Genomic DNA, 10,650 nt, shown 5'->3' with positions numbered 1-10,650 from the left:
CCCCAGGGGCGCGCCTCGCCATCCGGGACCCGGCGGGCAGCGGTGATGAGCCGATGAGACAACACGGGACGTGGCCAAGTCCGAGCTCTGCGGGGAGCCCGGCACGGGGAGGCGCCGGGCCTCCGCGGGACCCTCACCACGCTCTGCAACAGGGACAGGCGCGCCAGCTCGGCAGGCCTGCTCCCCACCGCTCACGCCCCCCAGCTCCCCACACTCTGGCTGTGGGGCCTTAGGCTGCTTCCGCCATGCTGCGGTGACGGACCACGCGGCTCAAGTCCAAAATGTGAACCCGTGACCCCGCAGAGATGGCCTGCTGACCGGCTCTGCAAGCCCTCGAGGTCCCGCGCCACTCCCCGTTCGCGTCTTCAAGACGCTCCGAGGGGTGGGTGGGCCAGGTAGCCACAGCTGTCGCACTGGGTGGCTTGCCACCACCCCTGGGGCCCCCCAAGACTGCTAACTGGACTCCTGCCTGGCAGCGTCACCTCACGCCCCGGACGAGCTGCGTTTCCTGGCCTCTCTGACTGCACACAGGAACAAGAAGCGGTGTGTGAGCCTCTGTCCTCTTCCTCTGGAGGACTGGAATGCAGACGTGACGGGAGGAGCTGGGCAACCATCTTGGGCTCAGAGATAAAAGTACGTGTACCCTCTGGGTGGCCTAGACCTTTCATTTTTCACATAAACTGTCTAATCCACCTAATTTAAGTCAGTGCACTCTGGACCTCTGTAACGGGGCTAACTTTGCATTCCACCTTATAGTTCTGCCTCCAAAATGTTTCCACTTCTCCGGCTGCTAGAACGGATGAAAATCCCGATTCTCCCCCGGGGAGTGCTGAGGCGGAGGAAGGCCCTGTGGGAACGATGGCCCGAGTCCGGGAAGCCTGGAGCCCCAGCCCGCGCTGCCGTGTCCTCCCTGGGTCATTCTGGGCAAGCGTCCTTGTCCCAGGGTTTGGTCTCCTGTTCTTCACCCACTGCCCACAGGCCCCCCAAAATCCAAGTCCCTCACAGAGCAAAATGCTGAGAACCTGCCAGAGAAGCCGCTCCCAGAGGAGGGCCTGGCGCAGCGCCCAGACACCCAGCCAAGCCCACCTCCCCAGGCCGCCTCACCCCCGGCCCCTGACCAGGGTGGATGTGCACCGCGCAGGCCCCGGTGAGGGCCAGGGCCTGGCCCTCCACCGCTGGCCAGGGACCAGACACGACAAGCCCGGGCCGGGCTCCGGGGCGGAAGGCCAGAGTCCTCCTGCGGCAAGACAGAGGCGTGAGGGCGCCCGAGTCCACTGCTTCTGCTGACTTAGCAGCGCTGCCTGGCACGCAGGGCAACGGGGCGCAAGGCGTAGAAGCAGGGGCTCCCCAGGGGGCGGAGGCGGCCCCGTCCCTCTGAACGGGACCTCGCCTGGGCAGGCAGCCACCACCGCAGGGGCCGGGCACAGGGCTGGGAGCGGCTCGGCACCCCAGGAGCAGGGCGTGGGGCGCGCAGGCTGCACCCGCAGGTGCCACCTCCAAAGTGCAAGGCCTTCCTGCGCGGCGGGCGGGCGGGGGCCGAGCCGGCCTTCCGCAGAAACCTGCCCCGGGAGGCTGAGGTGCGGGTGGCACGGGCTACGCCGCCTGTCATGACCAGTTCTGGGCCACGGGCCACTCTGGAAATGCCCGGCCCAGGCTTCTACCGGGAGGGTGGCCGAGGAGGCCCGCTGCTCCCCTTCCCAGCGTGTCCTCAGACCACCCCACACTGCCCTGGCTGCAGACTCGCCATGAGCGGGGGTGGGGTGGGGCGCAAACCACGGCACTGGGAGCAGGGGCGCCCTGATGGGCTGGGCGCGAGCCCGGGCTAGCTTTGGCCAGGCGGGGGAAGCCCCGGGCCCCACCCAAGGTGGCCTCACTCCTGCCCACCCGATGGTGGGGGCCCCGGGAGGAGGGGGCCAGCAGAGCCCTGAGCGGCGCCAAGGACCCCCGTCACCACGCCCACAGGCCCAGTTTCTCGCCAGCCCTCGCTCTGGGGCCGACAAAGCCGAGTCCAGATTTTCGCAGGTGAGTGAAATTTCCTGTTTATATGGAAAGTGCTGGCACTTTTGGTGCGCGAGACACTGTGGCCAGCCAAGTACGCCCACAGGTCACGAGCAAGGCCACAGCACCTAGACTTATGTGACGTCATGGCAGTCAGGGGCCGGTCACCGGCTGGCCACCAGCACCCCTCAGTCAGCGACTCCACAGCCTGACAAGGCCCCGGCCACGCCCCGCTGCCAGGGCAGCCGCCGGCAAGGCAGCCCACAGCCGCGGACGGCGGAGGCCGGAGGCCAGTGACAGGGCGGCAGGCCAGGGCAGCCGCGCCAGCGCAAGGCTCCAGGCCCCGGGACTGCGGGCCCGTGGCTGGGCCACCGCTGCCCGGGGGGCACCGGGCAGGGCAGGCAAAGAGGTGCAGACGCAGACTGGGGTTCTCGGGCCTCAGGCCCAGGGATGCGGGTGGGGGCTGATCCCCGGCACCCTCCGAAGACGACATAGGGCCCGAGGGGTGGACTGGACAGGAGGCTGGCCCCACTGCGTGACGCCAGCTCTGGGCCTCCCAACTGATCAGTGAGGACACGGTGCCATGTCCACAGGTCACCGGGGTCAGGTTCACGGACAAAAGACGCCGGCGGGCGCTCAGGGAGGTCGCGGCTCTTGGAGGGGGACAGGGTCTGGCCGCAGGCCCCCCGGAGATGGGAGCGGCAGCTTAGCAAGGGCGCGGGGTCACCCCATGCTGCGCCTCACCTCAGAGGCCCCTGGGTGGGGGCGCAGGGGCGGCCGTGTGGCCGGGGCCGCAGGGTCCCGCTTCCTGTCCCCAGTGCGGGGTGATGCCTCAGCCCTGCCCGCGGCCGCCACACACAGGTAGTTCCAGCAGCTGGGGAAAAAGCTACTCACACATTCCCAAAGCTTCCAGAACGTGAACAATAGAGGGCTGTCTCCAGTCAGCGCTCGCTTCCTGCCATTCAGGCTGCGTGGCCGGCTCTCGCCACACACAGCTCCACGTGCGGGCCGGGAGAAAGGGGTGCGGGGGAGCCAAACTGTGGAGCTGGGAGTGTCCACCAGCCTGGCCGGCCCCCTCACCCCGCATCCCCAGGGAAGCGCTTGTCTGGGGCGCCCCGCGGGGCACCTGCCGTCTGCACCTGCATCTTCACCCAACAGAAGCCGACTGGGAAGTTTCTGCACCAAGGTGACGGCAGTTTTACTCAAAACATGCTCCAGACCTGAGACGCACTGCGGCGCAGGGCCCCGGCGAGAGCGGGCGAGGCGAGAGCCCCAAGCCCCGCCCGCGAGCGCTGCCAGGGCCGCAGACCAGCCTGGCGGGGCGGGCCGCAGCCGCAACCCTCGAGGGGCAGATGCCAGGCCAGGGGTTGTCTGGGGTGCGGAGAGGCCGCGAAGGGCGCAGGGACCGGGGGCTTGTGGAAAGACCAGGCTGGCCACGTGACCCCGAACCAGCAAACCTGTCAAGTACCAAGCTCTCCACAAATCCGACCCAAAAGCAAGCACCAGGGACGGTGGAGGGCGGGCCGGGCAGAAGGCTCTAGAACCAGGCCACACTCGCATCCCCAGCTCTTCCCGCCAAGCAGCTGGGACCCCGGCAGCCACCCGCCCTCGCGAGGACCGCGAGGACGGGGCTCCGCAGCGCCCCGTAAATGTTTGCTAATGTTTACTCTGAGGCTGCACTGTGAGCTCGAGAAGCCCCGCTCCTGACGGGTGCTGGGCACGGACTGCTCCTAAGGCGCGAAGAATGCCGCGTACCCCCAAATAGAAACCGAACATTTGCAGGCACTCGGGCCAGCTGCTCCCCAGCCGGCCGCACAGCCGGGAACAGACGCGAGAGCAGCGCGGGCTGGTACCACCCCTCCCGCGGGCACAGCGCCCACGGCCCTGGCGCGGCCCGCACATTGCGGTCAAGGGCTCCCGCCGAAGCCTGTCGGGCTGCATGAGGTGGGAGCGGGGAGGGCTGAGGGGCTGCCGCGCCGCCCGGGGAGGTCAGGGAGGCTGAGGGGAAGCCCGGCCGAGTCAGCGCTTCCCAGTCTAAAGCCTCCTCGGCTGTTTCTCAGAAAAAGGACTTCTTCGTCCGGGTCTGGGAATCCCTGGACTTTTAGGGGTCTGCACCCGTGACCAGCGGACGCTGGCTGAGCTCAGGGGCACCAGCGCGAGCCCGGCCAGCGCACACAGGACTGAGGCGCCGCCACTCTGGCTGCCCGGCGCGGCCCCTGCTTCGTCTGTGCTGTGGGCGCTGGGACCAGGCTGCTCGGCCCGGTGGGCAGCCGGAGCTGCTGAGGGCCAGTGGGAACCTGGCCCGGAGGGCACCGCAGAAGGCAGCTGGCACGAGAAGGGGCATCTGTGGGTCAGGGGCTGCCGGTCTGGATGGGACGCCCCACTCAACTCCTAAGGAGCAGGACGGTACCCTGGGAATGAGAACCCAGGGACTAGCCCGCCCTGCAGGACCTGGGGCAGGCCGAGAGGCAGGACGCCCTGCGACTGCGGGGCCCGGGCACAGCCCTGCGCAGAAACCTGCGGGGCCGAGGCCAGCACGCCCTCTCAGCACCCCACAGTGGAGCCCAGGCCCCCAGATTGAGTCCGGGCGCCAACACACGCCAGCCCACGCGCCCCGGGGAGCAGCAGCTCCCTCCCGGCAGCGGCCAGCACAGGCCAGGAGAGAAACTGGCCCGCTCTCTGCTCTCCCAGCTCAAACACCCCCTTGCTGCTGCAGCTCCCGAGGGCGCGCCAAGGCGCCAAGGGTGCAGTCAGCTCAGTCACGTCGCACGGGCGGCCCGGGCTGGGTCTGCCGGCGCAGGCCCCACTGTGACCGCGCAGGAGACCCCACTGGGCGGCGGCAGCACCGGCCCTGCCGGGCCCAGGGGCCCTTTGGAATGCCCCTTATCAGCCACTCGGGCTCAGGGGTGGACGCTGTCCCCTTCCTCTGCTGACACAGGAGAACGTTATCTCGAGTCACTCGGGAGATTAGCAGAGGGGCAGCGCGGCCCGACACCCCAGAGCCCCCTTGGCTTCTTCGGGCCGTGGCAGGGGTGACACACCAAGCCCGGGCTGGTCTCCAAGCACCACGGCCTCACGGTCCTCCCTCACCTGGGCATGGTCCTCCCAGGCCCTCCCTCTGCACACGGGCAGCCTGGGTGGGGGAGGGTGGAACAGTGTAATTAGCAACTGGAGTGGCCGTGTGGCCCCCAGAAGGACGGGGCTCCGCTGACCACGGAGCACGGGCGCCTGCCGAGACCCAGGGCCGCAGCCGGCCCTGTCTCTCTGGGAGGGAAACACCTGTTTTCCACGCCCTCCACAAGGGAGCTGGGAGGGGACTGGAGCTGACTTCCCTTCCTCTCTGCACACAGAAGACCTGGGCGTGGTGGCAGGTGGGGCCTCCTAGCAGGAGAGGCCACCCTCGCTCTCAGCCTGCGAAGCCCGAAGCACAGGCTGAGGCCTGAGGAGCACAGGGTTAGGTCACCCACTCACTGCCTGGTGGAGCATGCTGCCTGTGAGCCGCCCTCTAGGAGATATGTGGTCCCCAGCACAGAAGGTCCATCCCAGAAGCGCAGCTCTGAAGGCCACGCTGAAGGCAGCGCTCTGGGATAAGCCTCTTCTGGCCACTTGTCCCTAGTTGGGAGGTGTGGGGTGCGGGTGTCTGATGACAGACCCAGAAGGTCCCGGCCCACCCCTGCAGCTCAGGCATCTGGGAAGGTAACTCCAGGAGCTTCAAAGCAAGTCCATTCAGAACAGCTCAGCCCTGGAGAGAGTGATTAAAAGTCCCCCTTTGTCGTCTAAGCATAACTTACTCAAAATTTTGGACTTGCTTTGGCAAAAGACAAGACTTTGTAAAAACAGGTTAGAATAATAATAATAATGAAGAAAAACTGGCCCTGGGCCTCCCTAGTGGCACAAGGGTTAAAGCTCAGCCCTGTGAAGCTGTCGGCAGCCGCTGCAGTACGAGTTCGATTCCCGGCCAGGGAGGGACCCCCAGGGTGCAGCAGACCCCTCCTGTCTCCCCGCTGCCCCCTCAGCTGTGTGTTTCAGTGCATCTGCCTGTCCTGCTCCCCAGTCTCTGGGGAAGCTTCTCATCTCCTGTACCTCTGGCCTGTACCCCAGAGTTCTTTATGCAAATATAAACAAATCTTAAAGAGAAAACTGGCCCTGACCTTTTAGAAGGGGCCCCCAATCTGCTCCTGGGCTCCTCACAGTGGGAGAACGAAAAGGTTTAAACCTGACAGGGAGGCAGAGGGTGAAGGGCTGAAGGCCAGACCTGCGGGGCCACGGCCAGGAAGGGGAACGCGAGGTGCCCCAGCACCAACAACACGCCCCACTCAAGGCCAGGGCAAGCCAGGGGTCCCAAACCTCAGTCCGCGGCTTCAAGGCCTGACCAGAGCCGGGGTCCCGGGGGGCTGGTGCAGGGAAGACCTCCAGTGAAGGGGGTCACAGACACCGTCCCCTCCTCCAGCCTGAGTGTGATCCTACTCCACTGTACCTGGGGACGCTGCCGAGGGTGCGGTCAGCGTCACCCCCTCCCCCGTCCCAGAAAGCGTTTGGGCCTCAAGGCTCCACTCCCTTCTGCAAAAAGCAGAAAAGTAACCCAGCTCAGGCTTATCCAGGCCAGACTTCAGAGAGAGGGGGCCGTCTGTGCCACCGGTCCTGGCCGGGCACTGACAGCTGGTGCCAGGCACACGGCCGGACACTGCCGAGGACTAGTGATCAGGCGACTCAAGCCCATTGCCACCAGGCCTGACACATCAGACGGGCGTCTGCTGGCTTCCCCTTTCTGCCTGACGCGCTCGAGCCGAATGCTTCTCTCCAGGCCGCCGTGAGGGTGCACGAGCTGGGCACGGGCTTGGGAGGTGACTTTTAAACAAGAGCTAGGGCGAGTGAGCCCCAGGGCGTCCAGGCAGCGGCCAGCACTTCAGCACACCGAAGAGCCTGGAGCCCTCATGCCACTGTGGTGACCCGCTGCAGCCCCACGGCCCCACCCCTGCCCGGTCCTCCTTTCCAGCCCGCCCCAGGGGCTGGGAAGCGCACAAGCCACGTGAGACTGGCCAAGGCCCACCTGCCACGGTACCTCAGCTGGGGAAGCAGCCCCTGGCCTGGGGGAGACCCAAGGGCCCCGGCACAGCGATGACAGTGGCCGCCGGGGACACGGCCCTCTGCCCAGGGCGCCCTGGCCTGCTTACCTCGGCTGATGCGCTGCTTCTCCCCAGACAGGATCCCGGGGGTGTCGATGATGCTGATGCTGTCCAGGACCGGGTTGGGCAGCTGGGCGCACATGAACCTGTGTGGGCGGGGCGGAGGTCAGGGCTCGCTCGGCGAGAGCAAGGCGCTCTCCTTGCTCTCGGGGCGCTGCCCAGCCTGCTGTACCTATTTTCTTGACCGGGAAGCCAACCGAAGGTGCAAACCCAGCCGCGCCCGCACTGCCCTTGCCCGCTGCCCTCCGGAGGCTGAGGCGCGCCAGGTCGCGGGCTCCAGAGGCTGCAGGTGTCTAGGTCACCAGCTCAGCCCCAGGAGGGAAACAGGTGACCTGGGGCTTTGGAATTCCACATTCGGTCGACCCACACCGGGAGACCGTCTTCCCCACCGCGTCCCGCCCCCGGCTGCCGTGGGCCTGGCACCGGACTGGGTGTCAGTGAAGTCCCCAGGGGACAGACACCACTTCCTGGCGTCCAGGCCGCCAGAGGAGCACGTAGCCGTGGAGGGGCCGCAGCCCAGCGGCAAGGGCCTGGTCGCGGGCCTAAGTCCCTGCTGGGCTGAGAACAGCCCAGAAGAGCACGGGGGCTGTCCCCGCTGGGAGCCTGAGAGCGAGCTGCTTTATTTGAAAGAAAAAAGAATTCTTTAAAAACTCTGAAAAAGGTATTGTGAGCAAAGAAAATACTGACCCATTGTCTGTGGGACACGGGCTGCCGTTCCCACAGGGGGAGGGGCTGGTGCCACTGGCCCCTCCTTGTGCCCCCACCGCCCCAAGTGACCAGCGGCCCAGAGACAGTGGGCAGCTGGCCAGGGTGAGAGGTGCTGCCTACAAGTGCAATGGAGCAAAACCCGCTGACCAGCAGGTAACTGACCCTGGACCCGCCTCATCAGTGCCAGAGGCAGAGTGGGCGTGTCACACCTGGGGCTCCTGCTTGGGACAGTCACTGGAGAGGAGACCAGGGACAGGATCTGGAGCCTGGGAAGTAACACATCTGTGAGTGCCTCACGGGAGGCCTAGCACAGGCAGATAACATCTGTCCACTCTGCATGGCCCTGGGGCAGGCGGGACTCAAGAAAGCCTGCAGCATCTCATCCCTCCCCAGCAAGGGCAGATTACACCTCGGGGGTGGGCCGGGCCGCCCACAATGGCCCTGCAGACCCGCTGGTCTGCGCCTAACCTTCCCCATCTGACATCAGCCTTGGAGCAGCCACTTAGGGGGGGTGGCTGGAAAATCAAGTTCATGACTCAAAGGGTCTCTTTAAGTGCACCCCAGGCTCTGGGAGAGGCCCTGTCGGCCAAAGATGGGGCCCCTTTGTACGACACAGGCCGTCACCCTCCGCTGATAAGGCCCCTTTTGGCAAGGCCGTAACCGTTTGGGGACCCTGTGGAGACCAGGCGCTGGCAAAGAAATGAAAGCATCGTCTTGGGGTCCGAGGCACTGACACCATCTTGGAGCCCACTTTTCCAAAGGGCCCTCTCGAGGTGGCACCAGCAGCACCAGGCGCGCCCAGCCGCCAGTGCCCTGTTGACCTGACACACGGGGCCTCTGGGCTGTGGGCTCCTGGGCAGCAAGGTGGCGGCTGCCTTTCCAGAGGTTAAGGTCCTTTCCGCGCTGAGATGGGCGGGCTCCCTCGCTGGCCTGCTCTCCCAGCAGAGGGAGACCTAGGGGTGGCAGAGCTGGGGGCAGCTGCCCTTCCTTCCCGGAGTTCCCAGGGCTAGGAGGGGCCTGGTCATGCTTGGAATTCCCAGCACAGCAGGCCAACTTTCCACTGGATCAGATGGCTCCCACCAGCTCGGGCTGGAGCCAAGGGCCTATCAACAGGCACAAAAATCCTAAAACACAAGTAACTCCCAGGAAGGCTCCAGGCCCCGGGGCCACGCCCCCTGCGGGGCCTGAGCCAAAGGACTTTGCCGCACAGCGCTGCACAGTCTCAAACAGGACAACAGGCCCGGCAGCTGCCGGGGGCCAGAAACAGCCTCAGCGGCCTTCTGTGTGAAAGGTCAGCTCTGTGCCGGAGGTGGGAGGTGGGCCTGGCCGTGGCCTGGGCCAGGGCTGGCTGGTCTGCCCTGTGGGGCAGGACAGTGTCTGGGAGGAATGTGAGCACACAGGGCGGGGACCTAGCGGGGCTCTCCCCCCACCCCAGGCGTCAGGCAGGAGGGGCCACGCTGTGAGTGGGGTGCACAGAGGGCAGCAGAGGTGCTCCCTGAGTCTCCTGGACTGGGGTGGGGACCACCAGAGTTCCCAGGAAAGCAGCTGCATTCCTTAGCCAGGGTGTTGGCTTCATGTACAACATCCCGGGACCACAGTGGGGCGTCACCCTCAGCAAGAGGCGGCAGGAGTCACCGTGAACTGGGGAAACCAAGACCGCAGGAGGTTAAGGAACCTCCTGTAAGTCTACCAAGGGGCCTGAGCTGCTTCCTGTAACCTCTGCTGCATCCAGACCTGCGCAGCGGGGGGCAAGGGTTCACCCAGCCTTGCAGACCACAGCCTATCCTTACCACCCCTCCCACACAAAGCCACCACCCCAAGGGAGGCACAGACACCACCCCAGCGCAGGGAACGGCTGAAAGTTTCACCGTATTTTCCCATGACACTTAAGAAACAGTTACTGGCAGGAGGGAGGGGGCAGAGGGTTGCTGTGAATGAAATAAGTATGTCCAGGCTAGGGGGGCCAAGAACTGCGGGGGGGGGGTGCGGGGGGGATAGGTGACCAAGAAAGGGAGGGCTCCTGGGATCTGGGGGTGAGTGTGGGAGTTAAACCGATAACCTGGAAAATTCTGGGGGTGACAGAGCCGGGGCGGCGGAGACGCCCACTCCCAGTCTCCGGGGGGGTCTTCTGTGGGAAGCGGCGGGGCCCCTGTCCCAAGGAGCGGTCGCCGAGGGTCTGCTGCGGGGGAGACAAAGGCCGCGGGGGTGGCGGCCGCAGCGGGCTGGCGACCGGGGTGCGGGGTGGGGGCCCCCGGGGCGAGGGGCGCGTACCTATTGAGGAAGGCGTTGCCGAAGGCGTTGAGCTTGCGGAAGGGGCGCCGCGGGTCCACGACCAGCGCGTTGCCGGGCACCACGCCCTCGGTGGGACCGTGCATGACGGCGATGAAGGAGTCGGTGGTGGGCTCGGGCCCGATGCGCATCCCCGGGAAGTCCTGCTCGATCAGGTGCCGGATGAAGGTGGTCTTGCCCGTGCTGTACTGGCCCACGAGCAGCACCATGGGCTTGTTGTCGAAGTCAGCGTCCTCCAGCGCGGGCGAGTGGAACTCGTGGAAGCGGTAGTGCTCCTCCAGCGGCAGCAGCTTCTGCGCGTACAGCTGCCGCAGCCCGTCGGCCACCGTCTGGAAGAGCTCCGGCTCCTTCTTGCGGCGCGCATCCTTGCTGACCCAGCTGAACATGCTGCCGGAGACGGGGCTGGCTGCTGCGGGGTAGAGCGGCTGAGAGCCGGGCGAGGCGCGGAGCCGAGGCGGGGCCCGGCGGC

General features: G+C 66.2%; 1 protein-coding gene across 1 annotated transcript in view; it reads right to left on the bottom strand.

The window, feature by feature from the left end:
- The window catches only part of EHD1 (EH-domain containing 1), a 13,772-nt gene extending 3,185 nt beyond the window's left edge, over positions 1 to 10,587 (bottom strand). The window contains exons 1-4 of the mRNA XM_012725146.1: positions 10,164 to 10,587; positions 7,173 to 7,270; positions 4,121 to 4,295; positions 1,105 to 1,237 (exon numbers count right to left, since the gene is read on the bottom strand). Of these exons, the coding sequence (XP_012580600.1) occupies positions 1,105 to 1,237; positions 4,121 to 4,295; positions 7,173 to 7,270; positions 10,164 to 10,567 (810 nt within the window). The 5' untranslated portion in view covers positions 10,568 to 10,587. The remainder of the gene's footprint in view (positions 1 to 1,104; positions 1,238 to 4,120; positions 4,296 to 7,172; positions 7,271 to 10,163) is intronic.
- Between the last annotated feature and the right edge of the window lie 63 nt (positions 10,588 to 10,650).

The sequence above is a fragment of the Condylura cristata genome, unplaced genomic scaffold (genome assembly GCF_000260355.1).
Source record: "Condylura cristata isolate star-nosed mole 26May11 unplaced genomic scaffold, ConCri1.0 scaffold00015, whole genome shotgun sequence".
NCBI lineage: Eukaryota > Metazoa > Chordata > Mammalia > Eulipotyphla > Talpidae > Condylura > Condylura cristata.
This window is presented reverse-complemented; position numbering and strand designations above follow the sequence as displayed.